General features: G+C 37.3%; 1 protein-coding gene across 7 annotated transcripts in view; it reads left to right on the top strand.

Moving 5' to 3' along the window:
• Nucleotides 1–21,632, top strand: part of PKIB (cAMP-dependent protein kinase inhibitor beta) — a 139,799-nt gene that overhangs the window by 102,945 nt on the left and 15,222 nt on the right. For 3 of the 7 annotated variants that reach the window (XM_032407964.1, XM_032407965.1, XM_032407971.1), the window contains one exon: nt 13,775–13,879. The exons of 3 other annotated variants lie outside the window; for them this stretch is intronic. In XM_032407964.1, coding sequence (XP_032263855.1) covers nt 13,795–13,879 — 85 coding nt within the window. In that variant the 5' untranslated portion in view covers nt 13,775–13,794. Of the gene's footprint in view, nt 1–13,774; nt 13,880–21,632 lie in introns of those variants that run through there. One more of the 7 variants, XM_032407969.1, reaches the window with a different exon arrangement.

Genomic DNA, 21,632 nt, shown 5'->3' with positions numbered 1-21,632 from the left:
GAATGGTCGAAGAGCTGAGATTTAAGATTTGTGTGGCTGAATTTAAGAATGGAAGAGGAAAAGAAAACTGAAGCAGGATAAATAGTGAAGGGGATAATCCAATCTGGAGATGTGGTGCCCTTAACTATGTTAGTAAAAAAGTGAGCAGAGCAGTAGTTGGTCCATCAACTAAAGAGCTATTTAGAGAATAGAGTTTATATGACTTGACGGTCATGGAGGTGAGGGAAAAGGATGCCTGCTAGGCTTCTGACCTGTGCAACTGGGTGGATTTTAGTGCTGTTTATGGAGAAAGAAACCCAGGAGGAGGAACCGGTTTCAAAAGGAATTCGAGAATCTCTAACATGAGGGGAGGAAACCAGCCAATCCGTCCCAGGGCTCTTCATACTAACTGACCTTCCACATGCTGAGAATATCACACACGTTGTCACACTTAGTCTTCTCAGCTGTGGGAGGTAGTATTCTGTGCTCAAAAGATGTGAAAGCTGAGGCTCAGAGAGCTTAATGCCTTGTATAAGGTCCCTTAGCTAATAAGTAGTGGAGCCAAAAGTTCAGACCAGAGCCAAACCAGGTGTATTTCATTCTAAAGCAGGCACAGCTTCTATTTTATCACTCCCTTTTCCCTTTGAGTCTGATACGTGTAATTCTGTGAAAATAGGTCACTTGTAGAACACGAATAACTTTAGACTTTACAGATTGTTAAATTGAAGGCATAAACTCTACCTTCTTACTGGTCATTATCTCTCACCTGGGATACTGCAATTGTCTCCAAACTCATCTCTTGAATACACTCTTCTTTTCCAATCTGCGCCGAAGTGATCTTTTTGAAGTTCAATTTTGATCATCCCATGCTATTGCTTCAAAAATGTCGATGACTTTCCATTGCTGTTAGAACAAATCCTTAACATGCCCCAATGATGTAGACCCTGTTAACTGATCCACTTCATCTTGTGCCATTTTCCACCTTCTTCTCTGTGCTTAGGCCACACTGGCCTTCCCTCAGCTTCTGAAATGTGCTATGTTCTTCTCCTCTGCATGAAATATTCTTCTTCTGCCTCTATATCAACCAGCTAGCTCCTTTTCTTAATATCTCAGCTTATCTTGTCAATGAATCAGGTTCTGATACACTCACAAAATAAACTATTTTTTCACCTAAGACCACAGTTTGTATTTATACATGGATTTGTGTTCATTATTTTTTTCTCATTAGATTCCATGAAAGTAGTTATATAACTGTTTTGCCAGTCATATAATTGGCACTCAATAGATATTTTCCAAGCAAATTAATAAATTTATAAAAGAACGAATGTGATTCTGGATTAGTTAACTTATATTTGATTATTAAAAAAAAGTTATATTTGATTATTTATTTGGTATATTATTATTTAGAATTGAAAAAAGAACGTTTTCTTTATCCCCATAAAATAAACTAGTTTCAGTTATATACAACATTGTTTTTTAATATCTTAATGATATAGTATTTCCCCTGGTATTATATTATAATTGTTTTTCCCTTTCTGAAGTCAATTTTCTTTTGCACAATAAATGAAGCTAATTCCAACAGCATAGTGGTATTTACTGAATTGACATTTTTGGGATTAAACCAATTAAACCAAAGCAATTAAAACTTGGAAATGGCAACTATAAAAGAACAATATGTCATCATTCAGTGTACCAATGAAGAATGGAAATGTGTTATAATTAGTTTGTAAATGTCACATCTTTATTGCACTTGCTAATTAAATGAGACTTTTCCATCCCAGGCTTGCTGAAAATAATTTGGAATTTTCAGGAGTGACGTTTTACTTTTTTCACACAAGAATGATATTTTGCCATGTGACAATCATAGTCTAACAAATAAGGCTTGGATAAGGCCTAGTGAAGAATGCCACTAATGTGTGAGCCCTTGGCCCTTAAGTGGTGGTGGGCTTTCAGTGCTCAAAATAGTCTACCAGGACTCTGGACTGAACAAATGATTGGGCTGTATTGGGGTGGAATCTAGCATAAGAGATTTTTGCAATCTATTCTACAGATACATTGCTGAGACCCCCTGGAATTGTCTATGAACATTGACTATGATTATCTAGCCTTTCAGTCTTGGAGAGCCAACTGAAAGGATTAGATTACATGAGCTCAAGAAAGAACAAAGTTCTTTAGCTTGAATAGCCTGTAATTCTACATGGAGGAAGGGGTGAATTAAAGGTAGGTGGAAGAGAGCTTACATACTAGAGATTAAAGTTCCAGTTGTTACAGGAGACAGGTTGTTGGCCACTAGGATGACGATTTATGATATAGTCCAGTGTTTACCAACATGGGGATCCTGGTCTCCTAGGATTCTACAGAATTGATAGAGGGGTCCACAAGCCATGTATGCATATGTGTCTAAATAAATACTGTCATATACCGTATATATTACCATTTTCCAAATGTATATAGATTGTTGTTATAAAAATGAGAATTTGTTGGTTTAAAATATTTATTTCATAGTACCTTTTCATCTGTTATGTATTTTCTCAGTCAGATATCTAAATTCTTCAATCCTGAGGCATCATTTTGCATTAAATCTCAATGAACAAGTTGTATCTGCCATACTACGGGATGTACAAACTATTTTTCCCCCACATCTAGTATTTCTGAGAATCTTCAGATTCCAGGACTCCATCCTGAGTGCTACCTTTACTTTTCTCATCTGATGCTCTGGTCTTTCTGATCCCCACTTTCTACTGTTTCCTACAACTTTTCTGATGCTGCTGCAACTCTCTCTAGTTGAAATTAGACTAGGATTGTCCTCAGGGTCCTCTCTTTGTTGCCCAAAGCAAAGATATCGTTAAGATGGTTGTGGTGCATAGTAAACTTTACCCAAGATTGGAGTATAATATGAGAGAATTATAGTGCAGAGATGGGAAACCTAGCATTAGATATTCAACATCATTTACTACAAGAGTCCATTAATTATGCCCATTCATGGGGGGGGTCCCTACTGGTTGGCTGTGTCCTTAGTGTCCAGCTTTGTTTCAGGTTTCTACCCTCCTTCCACAGGCGAAGTTGCTTCAATATTGTCTTGCCTCCCTGGACCCTAAGCTAGAATCCCTCTCCCTGCACATAAAGAAATCAGTATATGTTGTGATTTTACATCCTAGAAGTTATTATGCAATTCAGACCCCAATGAATACAACTTTAAAATTACAACAATAAGTAACTGTTATTGTCTGAATATTATCATTCCCAGGTAGTATTATCATTTAATGAGGGCTCTTTCCCAACAATCTACTCCCAAGCAAGAGGGCTCTCCAATCAAAGGAGTGAATGATTATTTTCACAAAACCTTAGAAGAACATAGATTGACTTCTAAGCACGGCACAGGGTCAGGATATGGACATGTCTTTCCCTAAGAGACTTTAGAATCAGAAACCTTCCCCTAAGCACTTGAAGGCATGACCTTCATAGAAAGGGGTAGCAAAAGGTCTACCTTCCTCTCCCGCACACACCCAAAGGCTTGGTCTTTTCCTATTGCAAATTACATCCACCATGTCCATAGGTGATCTGATGTTTACAAAATTGTTTTATCCTTGAAAAAATTAGAAACCATCATTATTGTGAGGTAAATACCGGCCCGGATGTCCAGTGACATGCTGTCTAGACTTGATTCTGAAATTAATGAGATCTCTGTCATACCAGCAATCTGGTCTCCTTTTTCTCATCTTTGAAATCAGGATTCCTTTCTTGTTAATTTAATTTTTGTTTATTATTTGCTGATGATTAAAGCTCCTTCCAGCTCCAAAACTCTCAGATATCTCCAAGTTACTTATGGAATGTCTATTGTTTTGTTTTTCTCTTGGCTGTTTTCAGTAGCATTGATTAGTTTGGCTTTGCATCAACTCTATGAAATTGTAAAATAGGGGTCGTCTCGGTGGCTCAGTCAGTTAAGTGTCTGCTTTCGGCTCAGATCCTGATCCCAGGGTCCTGGAATTGAGCCCCGCATCAGGCTCCCTGGTCTTCTCCCTCTGCCTCTCTCCCTGCTCGTGCTGTCTCGCTCTCTCTTTCAAATAAATAAAGTCTTAAAAAAAAAGAAGACATGGTAAAATAGGAAAAAAAAACTGGATTAAGTGTGCTATGGTCAAGGTCAGATAGACATTTGAGTGCCTTGTGCAAATGTTACATCTCAATTTTTAAAATTAGCCTATTGAAATATTTCTATATATCCTTAAAAGCAGAAAACACACTTATTATTTTCACTCAGCTACTGAACTTCACAGGTCATTAAAAATGTGTTATGAAAAATTAGTCACTTGCTCCCAGTTATAGATGGTGATAGAATTAGGAGTTGAATCATATGTTTCCATCACTACCCTTAATTTTAAAAATGAGAGTTACCACTAAAATAATTTAAAGGAAGAGACTGTGTCAGAGTGCAGATAATATTTTAAAAATGCAATTTTAAAAAGACCAAAAATTCTATTTACAGTTATAATTACTACTATGTATATGGGAAACAAAGATGAGAAAATCTCAATATATGTTCCCCAGATAATTCCCGAGGTAAATTACAGAAAGTATTAAAAGAAAAAGAAGATTCTTAGGCTCCAAAGAGTTTACTGCATGCATTAACTAGCAGCAAAATGGCCACTCAACTTGGCCTCAGTTGAGTAAGTGCCTATGGAAAAAAAATACTCAGTGAAAATATTGTTATGACTGGGCCAGCTTAAATTAAAAACACATCAAAGAAACATGATGTTTTCAGACTACAGAAAGCCTTCTGATATAGAAGGTTTTGAATTTTAATTTTGGCAATTAATATTTTAAAATATGAAGACTAGGGGCGCCTGGGTGGCTCAGTCATTAAGCGTCTGCCTTCGGCTCAGGTCATGATCCCAGGGTCCTGGGATCGAGCTCCACATCGGGCTCCCTGCTCCGCGGGAAGCCTGCTTCTCCCTCTCCCGCTCCCCCTGCTTGTGTTCCTGCTCTCGCTGTCTCTCTCTCTGTCAAATAAATAAATAAAATCTTTAAAAAAATAAAATAAAATAAAAAAATAAAATATGAAGACTATTTAAGTTAACAGAAGATAGGCAGCTCTGCTTTCCCTCCATGTCTCATGGATGATTTGCTGGGGAAAGTCACACACACAGGTAGGTATAAAAAAAAAATCCATGAACATCTGTATTGTTTTCATTATTTCTTAATAGGGGCTTCTGAAAATGCCAGAATATTCCTCTCTCCACACAATGTGATGTATGATTATTGTCACTGTCCTGCAGTCCCCAACATGCAAGGCTTCATGGTTTTCAGAAACCTTACTACTCCAGGGTGGAGTATGTAGCTTAGAACTTGAGTCATCTCTTCTGAGACTGAAAGAGCCAGGGACAGTCTCCTGGTGACACAAGAGTGACTTGAACAAGAACATTCCTCGTTCAAATGAAACAAGAGCTATCGTGTACATAGTGATTAGTTTTTCTTTAAGCTCACACTTTTTAGTACAAATAAAATATATTTTTAGTAAAGTTATTCCATCTAGTTCAAAAAATTACAAATTTTGAGGTTATTGCAATAAATGCATCTAGTCCATAGGTCTTAAAAGTGAAACAAATTGGTTTATAAATGCTTATAATTAGAATATGATTTAATGACTACTTTCCTCTTTAGTTTCTGGTTATTTTTGATGAGTGATTAGGAAGTTTAGTGGGTTTAAGCAGATTTGTGTGAAGGTAAGAGGAGTGAAAGAGGTGACAGCTAAAAGCTACTTAATTAAAGAAAACTCTAAAGATCTAGGTTCTACTGCCCTCACTGCAAATGGAAAATGAAGGGATTTACTCATTGAGGAAACATAACAAGACAGCGTCAAGGGAAACTGAGGCTGAAAGAGGTTGAGGAATCTGCCTGATGTTATGTAATTGGTGCTGCTAAAAACACAGATCCAACTCCAACCTCCCTGCCCCAACCTTAAACATGGGCAGAAGATAAAATGCTGATAATTCAGGAAAGTCTTTCCCCCATCTTTCCCAAATAACACTTCTTTTCTATTAGCTAATTTGCAGAAGTGCCACCATTAACGATTTGCTTCTTTGGTCTAAGACTTTGTCTGGAGTTTTTCTTGTAGGGAACAACACATACAGCATATTTCTGTGAATGAATTAAGCAAATATTTTCCAAAAGCTGGTCTGAATAGGATGAAGAGGAAGAGGACACTGGAAGGTCTATGGCAGGAGTGGGGGCTGGGGAAAACAAGAGAAAATTGATGAAAGAAGACTATGAAGGGTGCAAAGCAGTTGGTCTGGGAGAGACTGCAATTGACTAGAGGCTGTACTGACTGTTGTAATGAAATTGTGCTCTAAATGTGTTTTAATGTAATCATGTAATGTTTGTTTCCCTTACTTCACTGTCTTCATATATTCATTCTCAGTATTTGTCCTCTTACAAACAGCTGTTTTACATTCATCACATCTCAAAAGATTGTTTCTGATTTTTTAATTCAGAAGATGCACATCTATAAATGATGCTCTCCAAATATTAGTTGAATTAAGTGAAATCTTCTTCAACCTTGCCTTTTTCTTAGTCCATTGTTTTTTACAATCTCTTTGAAAGACCCAAAGATATCTTGGTCAATATCATCCAGAATGTCCTGGTCCCTCAGGCTGACTTTCCAAGGTAAACAAGCTTTGGTGAGCAATTGTTTCTGCCCTATTCAATGTATCCATGTTTCCATGCTTCCTTCCTCCTTGGCTTCCCCTGCTAGTGAAGATCTTTAGAACTGTCTATAGATACACTAATTTTCAGATTATTGCAAATGAGTCAGCTTTTTAGTATTTTCTTCGGTTATTTTAATTATGATGGATTTGGGGGAATTTTTCTATACTAAAATTCTTCAGCATGCTTAATCAAATGTCAAAGGATAACAATGAGGAATCTGATGTGAAATTGGGGCGCCTGGGTGGCTCAGTCGGTTAAGTGTCTGCGTTTGGCTCCAGTCATGATCCCAGAGTCCTGGGATCGAGTCCCGCATTGGGATCTTCGCTCAGTGAGGAGTCTGCTTCTCCCTCTGCTTCTGCCACTCCCCCTGCTTGTGCTCTCTCTCTCTCTCTCTCAAATAAATAAATAAAATCTTAAAAAAAAAATAAAAAGAAATCTAATGTGAAATGGATCAGTGGCAGGTTGACTTGAAATGTCTTTCTTGGTTCAGAAATATTGCCAGGCCTAGAGTTTAAATGTACTAATACTTGAAATGCCAAAGAGTGCTTTTAGGTTTAATAACCTGAGCTTCCTATCTGCTCAGACAGGATCTACAGATGATGTGGATTGCAAAATCAGATTGATGTGAGGTTCATTTGGAAAGCACTCATTGAACAACTACTATCCACTGTCCACATGTAGAACTTATTTGTTCTTGCCTCCCAGGAGGTAGGGTCTTCTAAGGGGCAAAACAAGTCACCCACACAGAACTTTTCATGAAAAATATATTAAACTTACTTAGAGGTGGACTTTAGGGTTGACTGTTCGAGTGAATGGTGAAAAAGCCTAGGGGATGACTGATAGAGCCTGATAGAACAGCTATGGAAAAAGTTAATTTTGTGATTTATTTAACCTTGGAAATTGGATGAATACATCTCTAAGGTTGGGCATGTGCGTTGTTATACTTTGCTAAAACAACCATTCTTTGGGGTGATACGTGCTGTTAGACCCTGAAGCCCAATAAGTTATAGACTTACTTTTGTTTGTGGGGTTTTTTTCAATGCATTATTAGAGAATCTGACCTCAAACCTTTACTCCAATTCAGCCATTCCCAAATTTGTGTGACAACATGAATCTCCTTGGGTGCTTACAATGCACATGGTGTCAAACTCACTGAATTGGAGGCTCTGGTCTGTACTGTTAACAGACTACCCGGGTGATCCTTATGAGCAGGCAGATTTGGGAAGCTCTAGTTCATCTGGGATAAGATTAATTTTAAGTAAATAGGCTTTTTACCATACCCTTGCCCCCTCTCTTCCTCTATCTATTTTTCTCCCTCTCCCCTATCAAGACTTAAAAAAAAAAAAAAATCTTAGGAAGAGCTAATTTGCTTTAAATTTACTTTTAGTCTCCAGGCTGGCATAAGTGAGATACAATTTTCCCAGAGACCTATTTTTTGGTCGTCTTTTTTCCGCAATTTAATCAAGTGTTAAGGTGAAAAATCTGCTTCTTCTCTGTGAAGTGGCTCATAAGACGGAAAAGGAATTAATTTATACTGCCTGGTGTCAGGATGCATTATGATTATGTTGGCAAAGCTATAAAAAGAAAGTATCCAAAGCTTATTAAAAAATTCCAAAGAGGTCCCTGTTAGAGCAGATGGATGAAACAGAGTGCCTGATCATTTAGCAGCTACTGAGCTAAAGGATCTTCGAGCCAAGGTGTTTATGGGTGGGGCAGCTTGGAGAAGGTCACCAAATCATAGTTATAGCTTTCAAGGGGAAAGTTCAGAATTTTACAGTAAAATGCATATTTATTTGTCTTACGGTATAAAAATGACTAAAAAGCCTGGTAAATACATTGCAGTCAATGGTCAGTTACCCCCAGGAAATCTAATTTCCTTTGTTGCATTCATTGGGGCCTCCTCTCCTTTGTAATCAGAAAATGTCTTTCCACAAAATGCAAACTAGAACCACAAAGATAGCATACAGGAAAAATAAACAAATAAATAAATAGTCTAAAATTACCCCCCCAAAAAATGTTTTATGGTCTTTACATAAAAGTTTATATTGACCTCTTACTATTTTCATTGAATTCTGGTAATTGTGATGTAAGATAAGTTGGAAAGTAAAAGTAACAACCTGAAAATAACAGTAATTAAATTATAGAGAAGATTATACCACCAGCAGTAGGAATTTGCTTTCATTTTACTCTGGGAAAGAATTTTAAGACATCTGAATGTGTGTGTTCACAGATTATATAATTATACTGTGTGTGTATATATATATCATGTAATAGTTAATTAGAAGTATAAAGAGAACAAAAAATTAATTTTTATTCAAAGTTGTGCATATTATTACAATGATCTTTATTTTTAAGATTCAAAATTGAATGAAAGTTTTCATATTAGATGAATTGCTTGAAAATGTTGTGAGTTTGGTTCAACACTATGGAGAATATGAGGTTCAAATCAAGAAAATATTCTTGATAAGGTGATTCATGTGTATGGTAGATGGCATAGAGGTGAATTTTAGGTGGTGTCTGGTCCCTAACTTTATAATTCTGGGCATTTCTATGCTATCTAATCTCTTCTAAACTTATAAGGGACAATGAATCTAGAAGGGAGGCAATAAAATGAAATGAAAAACCATGTTTTGGAATCATATGTAACAAGGCTTAAATCCTAATTTGGAACAAGTTCCTAATATCTGGAAGATTCAATTTTGTTTGTCTCATTTGAACTATGGGTATAATTCCCACCCTATCTCACCTGACCCTGTATCTCTAACATTTGTGGTAAAGATTAAATAAAATAATGTATATAAAGCAATCCATTATACCTAGGTAAGTAAAGGCTCAATTAAGAGTAGCTGTTTTAAATGTGTCTAGCTGATAATTAAAATAATTACTCCTTTACACTTCCTTTCATGCTTTCCAGAGACATTGTTTGTTGTGCAATGATACATGTTCACTTAAGTTTCTGATTAGTTTTTTTTTAAGATTTATTTATTTATTTTAGAGAGAGAGCATAAGCAGGAGGGGTAGAGGGAGAGGGAGAGAGAATCCTAAACAGACTCCACACTGAGCATGAAAACCTGACATAGAACTCGATCTCATGACCCTGCGATCATGACCTGAGCCAAAACAAAGAGTCAGATGCATAACCTGACTGACCAACTGGACCACCCAGGCACCCCTCATTAGTTTTTTAAAATGTGAACAAAGAGCCATAGTCTTGAAAGTCGAAGTTGTCTCTGGAAATAACCTGACTTTTTGAGAGAAAGGATTTTTTAAGTTATCTGTAACTAGAAAATTGAGAACAGACTTTAGAGTGGGAAAGAGTATATGACAACATAAAAGTTAGTTTTTGTTTCTGGGAAGAGAATTGAATCATTCACTAGCTGGTGAGAGAGGAATTCAAGATGTGACGAGGTCCTAGGTATTATCTGAGTCTCTGGGAAGGTGCCCAGAACCCCAGTTCTCTGGGTTGAGCTGGAGGGGAATTAAGCAATAGAAATTTGAATGAGGTTAGGAAACCCAAGTATAGACAGAACTATGACTTTATTCTCAGGGAAACATAGCATCTTAAAGAAGCTTCATATTTAGCAGAACCCTAGGAAGATAGAGAAGCAATTGTGAGGAGAAGTGCCTCAGCAGATGGGCCATGTGGAGTTCCCAGACCCCCACCCAGAGGGGTGCAGGAGAAAGACTGAAATGAACTCAAGAAGGGCACAGGGTGGTTTAAATAGACGCTCAATTAAACTTGCTGCCTGGGGATGGCTGCCTGGGTCCTATAGAGGAGCTGAAAGTTTGAATGCTTTCTTCAAGATCCCAGTATTGTATATATTTTTTTATTATTATGTTATGTTAATCACCGTACATTACATCATTAGTTTTTGATGTAGTGTTGCATGATTCATTGTTTGAGTATAACACCCAGTGTTCCATGCAGAACGTGCCCTCTTTAATACCCATCACCAGGCTAACCCATCCCCCCACTCCCCTCCCCTCTAGAACCCTCAGTTTGTTTCTCAGAGTCCATAGTCTCTCGTGGTTCGTCTCTTCCTCCGACTTCCCCCCCTTCATTCTTCCCCTCCTGCTATCTTCTTCTTCTTTTTTTTTTTTTAACATATAATGTATTATTTGTTTCAGAGGTACAGTATTGTGTATTCTGACAAGTGAAATGAGTGCTTTGGTCACCATTAGTGTATCTAGAACTCCAAAGGGGATAAGAGTTATCCTAGTGAAGCTTTGTATTGTAGTCTTAGTACGTGTAGAGAAATCTGTTACCTTGATTTTTATTTTGGGTATCTGTGAAGAGATTCCCAGAGTTCTTTACCCCAAAGGAGGCAACTCTTAGGCAATGTACAAAAATATACAGATGGGGCCAATTGTTATCGCCTGAAGTGTGCCAATCATGCTGACCCTTGGGTTTTCTCCTTTATCAGGGACATTCTGCTTAAGGGATGAAAAACAGCAGCTCTCCACTGAGTCCCATCATGTATGATGGTGATGATATCATCAGTAAAATGTATGAACTCCCACTGCTCGTCATTCATTTGATTCTAATGGGCCCCCCAAGTAGATGAAGGCTCTGGGAAAGGCATGGCCTCCACCAGGACTGTGGCATCTGTCGAGAAACTGAAGAGCCACCCCCTCTGCAGGTGGATCATATCAGAGGGCCCAGCTTTGACTTTATCCAGTAGCATGGAAGGCTCAGAAGCTATGCTGAGCTTTTGGGGTGCTGCTTTAATAACTCAAGGCATAACGGCTAGCCAGGTACAAGGGGTCACAGGCTCAAGGTTTGTGAGAGCTTTATTTCCAGAAAAACCCACTATATGGCCAGTAATTGCTATTCTAATGGTATATAGTGCCAAGCCAAGAAAGGCAGTTTCTTGCATCAGAAGTCCACGGGCAAGTTATGGCCAGCATAGGTGGTCCAGAAACTCTAGGAGCCATGAAAGATGGTTACTGAAGCCTCTATGGTGAAGAGGTTTCTGAGGGCACAAACTGGAGTACTTGTTGATTTCAATTTGGACAGATTTTTAGAGCCTTTTATTGGTGGGATCCCCTTTCAAAGTGGGCTAATTTGTTAATAACAACATTAGTAACATTAAGTAAAATTTGTAATTGAAGAATATGTTACCTGCAGAACCCAAAAGGGACTAAAAATGTTGAAGTTGTCTTAACCATGTGAGTGCTGAAATGGTCAATACCTGTTTCTTTTTATTCTTTTTAAAGATTTTATTTATTTATTTACAGAGCACAAGAGTGGGGAGGGGCAGGGAGAGAGGGAGAGAGGGAGGGAGAGAATCCCAAGCAGACTCCTCACTGAACATAGAGCCCAGTGCTGATTGGATGGAGTCAGCAATTTCAGTAATTAGGTCGTTGGGTATAGAGGCTTTAATGGAATGGGACCATGGCATTACAGTTGCGGCAATCCACTATAGGCCACCATTCATTTGTTCCAGATTTAAAGAGCAGGCCAAATAAGGCTGTTAAATGGAATAGCAGTGGGATCAGGGAAGAATTTACTCATTACCTGTTAAATAACAAGATTTTAATCCTTGAGGACATTGTTTTAAATTACATTGAGTCGTGTTAACTATTTAATGGGGTTGGGGAGGGTAGGGAGTGGGGGATGGGTCGTGAGTTCTTATTTTGTTAAGCCAGTAATTTTCATTTATTTTTTATTGGATCAGAGTGTCCATACTCACTATGGGATGTTTTAGGGCAATGAGTGCCATAATCATAGGGAATTTAAGCTAGACAAAATTTCCTATAGTTAAGGAGAGTCATACCTATTTGTCTTCTACCTTATATTCAGTAACTCCCTTAAGTAAATCCCTCATTATAGGGGATACCATGTTTACCTTTAGTGGGATTCAAGGTATAACTGTAATTTTAGCCTTAGTATTCATTAAGCTCAATTGGTGAATTTCTGCAGATACTAAAATTAATTCAGGGATGCCTGGGTGGCTCTGTCATTTAAGTCTCTAACTCTTGGTTTCAGTTCAGGTCATGATCTCATGGGTCATGGGATCGAACCCCATGTTGGGCTCCCTGCTCAGCGGGGGGTCTGCTTAAAGATTCTCTCCTTCTGCCCCTCCCTCACCTCTCTCTCTTTCTCTCTCTTAAATAAATAAATAAATCTTAAAAAAAAATTAATTCAGAATCTAGATTATAAAGGCACACAAGACAATCAGTGTCCTTTTATCTTTTGCTATATAAATGTTTCTAGTAAATTTTGGATTTTCAATTAGGTCAAATTATAGGCCTTTGTTTTAAGTTGTTTCTTGTTGGTTTTCTCTTTCTGTGTTCAGGGTTCATTCTTTTTCTTTTTTTCTTTATCTTATTATTGTTGTTTGGTGACTGGATATACTTGAGGTGGGGGTGGGGAATGGTGCTCTCCACTCCTACCATATTTATAAGTTTCTTCCCCCAGAGAACCTCAAATCAGTATCATCATGGTTGGGGGTATCCCCAATAGCAGTAGTTGGTTTATAGACCATGGGCTTATGTTCCATTTGAATTAACCCCTTCATGATGCCACAAGGGTGCCACAATTGTTTTGTTGAGGATTAGGATGTTTGTTGCAATGGAGACATGGGGAGCAGAGTGGTGCAGTGGAAGAGTTGTGGGCCTACCACCAGATTTGTTGGATCAAAACCCTCCTCTGCTGTGTCCCCACCTCTTCTGTCATGTGGACTTCCTTTTTTTTTTCTCTCTCTCTCTGTTCAGAATCGCTGAAAATATTTTAGGTTTTTAGCCACATAAAGTTGTAGCTTTCAGTTTCTGTCTGCACAATCACCTGTACTGCAGACCTTTAGGTATTTATGGGGAAAGGTTCAGGACCTTGGTAGCCTCCTTTGTAGGGGGTTGCCTCTTCGTCCAGAGAATGCCAGTCTTCCTGGGATCAAGGTCCATATCCAGTAAAGTCATTTTGTCTATGGCTTGGATGGAGACCATAAGGCCAATGATTGTAAGATTAGCCCTTTGGTGTGCTGGTAGCCAGCAATACTGAGCAAAGCCTAGGTACATTGGCTATGAGTTTTGTTTTGGGAGAACAGTTGAGTACCAATGTTCCTTCCTCCCCCTACCTTTTTTTTTTCACCAGCCCCTGGGCCACGGGCCACGATGGATGTGCACCTCGATACTTCTGAGGGTCAGGAGAGCGCAAGCAACAGTGGCAAGGGAAGCAACGGCACAGGAAACCAGCAAGGTCACTACCCTTGCATGAACAACTGGGATGCTATGCTCAATTCTCTACAGGGTGATCTCCTTTCTTTCCACAAACCTCACAAAAGGATATCTGTGGGCCTGTCCCTGAGGTGCACAATTACAAACAATGTCTGTATAGCTTCCCCAAGCAGCTGCTGATAGTCACCAGGCCAGACACAGTGACGTAGGCTGATCCTTGGTAAGCAGAGACCACCTGCCAAACAGACTAAACCTGACGTCACCAGGTTATAGCAGGATACAGTGAAATAACAATTCTCATCTTGGGGGCAAGAGAGTTTTAGGGTGGAAAGTGATGGCAACACCTGGCAAAGACAACAGAATATCACACAGGACATAGCCCAAGCCTGCCAGCAATTAGCTGTTCCATCTCAGGCAGCCTTACCATATCACAGAATCAGGTTAGTTAACCAAGAGCAATTAATTAAGGCTGACCAGGTGTCCTCAGTCATGGTGGAGCTTATCATGTGGTTTGGGACACAGTGGTTTCTATTGCGTCTTATTCACCCCATTGGTAAGGGAGAGATTCCTGCCCTGGGGCTATGGGAATAGCTAAACATTCAGCACTTGCCACTGAACAGATACGATTGACAGCAAATTATTAGTCACATATATTTACAGCTCAGGAAGAAGGGTACTGAAGGCCATGCAGGGCTTCATAGGGATTGTACTCAGGAACAGAGTGAACAACCAAGGAGACTATAGGAGGCAGACTTTGTAGTAACACGAGTGTGTGGTGCCTCCTCGTTCTTACAAGATGATATGATTGGTTTGTTTGAATAATTCCACAGGCTTGCAAAAACCACAACTTATGGATAAGTAGGAACTGTGCCTGGTCCCTTTGTTTGGCTAGCGTACCTTATCCATGAGAACAGAGTGGGGAGGGAAACTTATATTTAGGCCATTTGAAGCCCTCCCAGATGTCAAGGCAGCATATAATATTGAGCCTTAATTTTAGGCCTTACACCACATGGAGAAATGAATTCTGTGTATGATTGTGACTTGGTTGGAAATTTACCCCAGAGAGAATAAATTTTAATGTGGAAGTGAATGATTATACTTGAAATCACAAAACTATTTTCTTCTCTGAAGGAAAAATGGGGATCTGTGAGTTAAAATAAGTTCTGTTAAAGAATAATGCATTTACATCATTGCACATCTGTTTTTTTTGACTGACTAAAATGAATATCTTGCTGTTACTTGGATAAAAAATTATTGAGGGGTACCTGGCTGGCTCAGTTGGTAGAGAATCCAACTCTAAATCACAGGGTTGTAAGTCTGAGCCCCATGTTGGATGTAAAAATCACTTAAAATATAAAAATAAAACAAAACTCCTTTGTCTCCACCACTATACCATGAAACAAAACAGTGAGCATTATTTAAAAAAAAATTATTGAAACTTAACTAGAACTTCTTTTTATAAAATAATGGAAGACTTAATGTCCTTCAGAAAGCCCTAGTACACAACACTCTACAATGTAGGATGTATTTTCAAAAAAATTTTTTTAAGATTTTATTTATTTATTTATTTATTTAGAGCATGTGCACACATGCATTGGGGAGAGGGGCAGAAGGAGAGAGAGAGAGAGAGAGAAAGAATCTTAAGCAGGCTCCATGCCCATCATGAAGCCCTATGCAGAGCTTGAGCTCACGACCCTGATATCATGACCAGAGCCAAAATCAAGAATTAGACATTTAACTGACTGAGCCACCCCTGTGTCCCCTTTACAAAAATTTTTTAAAATTAATGCTCATGTTGTCAAATAAGAGAATTCTTCATAAGCCCAGAACAATGAGAAATCACAAATCTAGAGGCATGTGAGCGGTGTACTCACTTCTCTGAGTTCCCCAGTAATTCACAATTTCTGTTTTAAAAAGCCCTGTTCTGGGGACAAGGAAAGAAACTTAGGAACCACTCAAATTGGAAAATGAAATTGGGTCCCCAGCGTAAGGCTTAGGCTATTGAAGAGTGACATGCTCAGTCCAAGGATAATGTGGCAAAACCCTAACCTTCAAAGGAAGACAGTGAGGACACTTGCCAGTGTTGTCCTTGACTTAGGTGGAAAAGGGGGGGGAATTCTCCTGATCATTTATTATAAGTGGAAATCACACAGGTTTGCAACTTTGTAGTGTGAAAAATTTCATGCTGAGAATTTAAAGCTAACCAATTTGGTAGTGCTCCCAGACCCCAGTAGAGGCAAATTCAGAGCCTATATAAAGGAAAACACTTTAATTAGGGTCTCAGGTTATTTCAAGGAAAAAGTTTAAAAAAATATAAGTTTACAACCATAAATCATAAAACATGCAAGGAAATAAGCCACCATGAGATAGATTATACAGAAACAAATAACATAATCACAGTATAAAGAATTCAGATATTAGGATTATTCATACAGAATTTTAAAAAATAGGCTTCATATATTTGAAAAGATAAATGTGGATATTTAAGTTATAAATAAAGAACAAAATACTATAATACAGTGAAGCAGACTTGAAAAAGAGCAAAACAGATAGTTTAGTAATGGAAAATATAAATTAAAACTTGATATGTAGTTTATGTAGCAGATTAGACACAGGTGAAGAGATAACTAGTGAATGGGAAGATAGATCTGAATACATGCAGAATATAACACAGAGAAACAAAAGAAAGGGAAACTATGAAAGGTTGAGAGACATGGTTAATAGAGTGTCTATCTCATGTGTCTAATTGGAATTCCCAAAGAAATAATAAAGAAAAGAAGTAATATTTAAATAAACACCACCTGAGAATTTTCCAGAATTGGTGAAAGTCTTAAATTCAGGAATACTAACAAATCTTAAGAAGGATAAACAAAAAGGTACCTAGGCACCTTGTATGACATTTCAGAACATCAAAGAGATAAACCCTCAAAATAAGCCAGAAAAAAAGACTCCACAAACCACCAAGTATGACAATTATACCATCGGCGTATTAATCAGGGTTCTCTAGAAAAACAGAACCAATAGGGTATATATTTATTATAAATAATTGGCTCATGCTATTACGGAGATTGAGAAATTCCAAGATCTGTAGTCAGCAAACAGGAGACCCAGGAGAGACAATGTATAGTTCCCTTCCAACTCTGAGGGCCTGAGAAGCAGAAGAGCGATGGTTTAAGTTTCAGTCCCAGTCTGAATCTGAAGGCAGGGGAGAGACTGGTGCCCCAGCTGTGAGACAGTCAGGCAGAGAGGGCAAATTCTTCCTTCCTTAGTCTTTTATTATATTGAGGACTTCAGTGGATCGGAGAAGGCAATCTTCTTTACTCAGTCCATTGATCCAAATGTTAATTCCAGAAACACCCTCACAGACGCACCCAGAATATTGTTTAAACAAATACTGGGCACACTGGGCACCCTATGGTTCAGCCAAGTTGCCACATAAAATTATTATATTCAACAAACTTCTTAACAGCAAAAATGGAATAAAGTAGGTTAGTATTGTGAAGTGCTTGTAGAAGGTAACTTCAACCTAGAGTAGTGTACCAAGATGAGGATAAAAGAGATCTTTTCAGACATAAAAACCCACTAATTTCCCAAAGGAATTTCTAAAAGCTGTACTTTAAGGGAAAGGGGGAATTATCTCAGAATTGCAATGTGCAAAAAAAAAAAAAATTAGTATTATGGACATAAAGAGGAATGTAGTTCTTAAATACATGCTGAACTATTTGATGTGAAGTGTTATGGTATCAGAAGCTTCCTTTCAAATGACTGACAAAAATTGTATGTTTACAGAGAGTAAATATAGCTGTTACCAGTTGTTGAAATCAAATGGAGGTTACACACTGTTCTTTCAATTTATCTGTATGACAATATTTAAATACAAAATTCAAGGGAAGAAACCATAACTTGAAGTCACTTATTTAATAATCTTAGAATTTTGTCACAAATTATTATAAGCCCCATCTGTTTTTTCCATCATCAACAATCTTCCCATCAATGTCAATACCTAGTTTTCTGGTGTTTCCTCTCTATGAATCCTCCAAGATCACCAGCAATGCTTCAGTGACCACATCACCAGCTTTGCCCTTTTCACAAATCAAAGACCATATGTATATGCGTCTATTTCTGGAATCTCTATTTTATTCTATTATTCTGTCTATCCTTGAAGAATGTCACACTATCTTAATACCTAAAACTTTGTAATCAATCTTTATATCTGATGATCTAAGTCCTTAAACTTTATAATGAGTTCTCATTGTAAATCCTTCTACCTTTTTCCTTCCTTTTTAAATAAGAAGTTATTCTTGGGTATGTTGCATTTACATATAAATTCTGTGATCAGCATATCACTGTTACGGTGGATTTGCTTACAGAACTTCCATTTTTAATAGCCTTTTAACAATACTCCTTCACATCAGTCTCTATTTGCAGACAATGCATCTTATGCACACTTTTATTATGTGACTTAGAAGTGTTCATGGTTCCCCGGTGCTCAGAGTGAGGAACACAATCTCCTTTTTTTTTTTTTTTTTTAAGATTTATTTATTTATTTGAGGGAGAGAGAGAGAGAGCTTGTGTGCACGAGGAGGGGTGGGGGGGCAGAAGGAGAGGGAGAGAGAGAGAGAGAGAAGCAGACTCTGCTGAGTGTGGAGCCTAACACCGGGCTTGAACTCATGACCCTGGGATCAAAACCTGAGCTGAAATCAAGAGTGGGGGATACTTAACCTACTTAGCACCAGGTGCCCCCACAATCTCCTTTTAATGGCATTCATTTTCTTTGCAATTTGGGTTACAGTGACGACTATGATCCAACTTATTTTTCCAACTCTACGTGGCTTAACATTCCATGAGAGCTAGATGTTTCCTTTTCCTTTACTTGGAAATTGCCTTTTACACTCACTTCATGTGTTAGCTTGAATTATTTCCCTGGCTTGGTAAGCCTTTTCATGTCTTTTTTATCTGTATGAATCCCTCCCAAATATTAGGGCCCAATGTGTGTTCTATAGCTTCTATGAAGTCTCTTTTAATCACCCCAAAATTCAATAGCCATTTCCCTTTTACACTACTATAGCATTTTTCATTTATACCACTTACATGGATATATCATATGTTGACTTCTATTTTTACATTCCCTTTAATGTGCATGTATTTCATCTGTACAATTAGGTCACATACTTTTTCAGAGTAAAGACCATGCATTATGCTTTTTTTGTGTGTCCCCACTCTGGTAATTACAGTGTTTGGTCTTATTTCTCTAGAATCTTGTCCTGAATGAGGATGCTCAATAACAGTTGGCTGAATGAAGGCTGAGTCTCTGTTCAACAAATATTGGGTGAGACGTAATAGAAGGAGCAATGTATGAGGTGTCAGATGAAATGGTTTCTGGGCTTGCCTCTGCCATTCACTAGCTCCATTGCTTAGCCAAATCATTTCATTTTTATGATCCTCAGTTTTCTCACCTTTAAAATGAAGATAGTAATGATCACCCTACAGTACAGAATCACATGCACTGAATTTCACTAAAGTGATTTAAAATGGTGTGTGTTCAACCCATGTTTACACCTTTTTTCACATAATGAAAATCTTCATCATAGATAATTTAGAAAGCACAAAGTTCTGAGAATAGAAATCATGTATAATAACACCACTCACAAAGAACTACTGTTAAAATTTTGGATATTTCCCTTATCATGCTTTTCTGAGCATCTGTTTTGAAAATTATTATATATACTGGCTTTGAGTTTTTTTATTATGTCTGTTGAATATATTTTAGATACCATTTTTCATGAAGATTTTTTTCTAATGAACTTATATAATATTAAAGAAACATAGTAACAGACTGTATTATTTTTACAAAAGGCTTTTGTAAAAAGTTAGATGCATCCATATAAATAATTTCATTTCTATTAACTTAATTGTAGACAAACATAAATACACATAATTTGAAGAACAAAAATATTTCAATGGTAGGACTTTTCTTTCTGAAGTTACTTGCTATTTGCTTGGGAATTTTTTTTTTTTTTTTTGCCTATATGACCCAGAAAATCCTCAAAACAACTTTAAAATTTTTGCTACTGTGATTTTGATTGAATTTTTTGCTTAATGAAACACTAAAATGATTTCTTCTTCTGCAAAGAAAAATAAAATACTAAAGAGAACTTAGGAAACAAATCAGAGCTTGAAAAGTCTCAATCATTTCCTCATTTTTCTCAGTTGGAAGAAAAAAAATGAAAATTAAATCTATTCAAAAAGAGACTAAAAGACAACCCGAAGAATTTTTTTTTACTTTGATGAAATAGGAGAAAAAGACATTACTGGAACTTTTAAAATTGTGTACATTTTTAAAAGCATCTTACCTATAAATCAACTTTATTCAATTTAATTAAGGAAAGGTTTGTGAATGATTTCAGTCCTCAGTCATGTTTTTCATGTTTGAGCTTTTGGCTCTGTCTATTTTACATAGTTGGTATAAGCCCTGAAATGTTGGCTTGCTAGAAAATTTTCTTTTTTCAAACTTTCATTAAAAATTCAGAATTGTGTTGGCCTGAAAACAATTATATTTTAAAAGATATGATCAAATGATTTATAAAAGATACGACAAAATGATATTAAATAAATATAATCTAACTTCAAAATACAGACATGTAAGATGTTTGTGTGCATCTGTGTATGTGAACACTGAAAAAATTCTGGTAGGATATGCACCAGAATTATAATAGTACTATCACTGGGTAATGGGTAAAAGGAAATTTCCTTTTTTTTCTTCCAGAAGAATTGTCATTTTTTTTCCAACAATGAGCATGTATTATTTTCATATGCAAAAAGAAAAGAATTCATTTTGAAAGAGATGTGGAAGGATAATTGTTTCATTCAGTAAACAAACTCTGATCAGAGTACCTACTGAGTGAGTGCCAGGCATGACTTAGTGCTATGGATACATCAGTGAAAAACCTATAAAAACCTGTGCCTACAAAAACCTATGCCTTTGTGGAGCTTACATTGTAGTATAGGGAGATAGTAAACAGCAGTGCAATCATAGTAAGTTATAATATGTGTTATAGCTACTAAGTGCTAAGGGAGAGTAGAGCAAGTTAAGGGAGGTTAGGAGCGACCGGGAGAAGACATTGTTTTAAACGGGGTGAGGAGCCTTACTGAGGAGGCAGAATTCTCTCACGAATTTTGTGATCCTTCTTTCCTCACCATATAATGTCGTTATGCTATTACTCAGATTAAGAATTATTTTTCAGGTTTCATGAAGAAATTGAGAATTCCAATCCCATTTTAGCTAGTAATGAAACACTCAAACATGGTTTGTTGCTGAAAGTATACAAACGGTTTACCCTTAGGAAGAAACCATGATGAATGGTGTAAGGGAGATGCGGTCTTCTGTGACAGGTGGCTTATCTGGAAGAGATGTTGCAGAAAGGTAGCCAACTTGGAGGGGTTTCGGGGTGCAGAATGTAAATTTTTTATGTTCTTGTTTTCCTCCTAAACACCAAATTTCTGGAAATATCTCTGTGTTAATCTTTTCTTGTCTTTGTAACTTACAGTGTCAGAGGCTGTCTCTAGAGCCAAAGGAAAAGCCTTCTTTAACAGGATAATCAATGTTTATAATGATAATCTATTATAGTGCCTATAAATTAATATGATTGATTTCTAAACAAATTTCATTTGTGTGGTCATTAACCAAGCACATTTATATCCATTAGTTTGTTGGGTTCCAAGGTAGTAAAATAGATAATATTAATTCTACTTTTGATAAATGTGGAAACTTAATT

This window comes from Phoca vitulina, unplaced genomic scaffold (assembly GCF_004348235.1).
Source record: "Phoca vitulina isolate PV1807 unplaced genomic scaffold, GSC_HSeal_1.0 scaffold9, whole genome shotgun sequence".
Classification (NCBI taxonomy): Eukaryota; Metazoa; Chordata; class Mammalia; order Carnivora; family Phocidae; genus Phoca; species Phoca vitulina.
The sequence above is the reverse complement of the archived record's forward strand: the minus strand, read 5'-3'. Positions and strand labels throughout refer to the sequence as shown.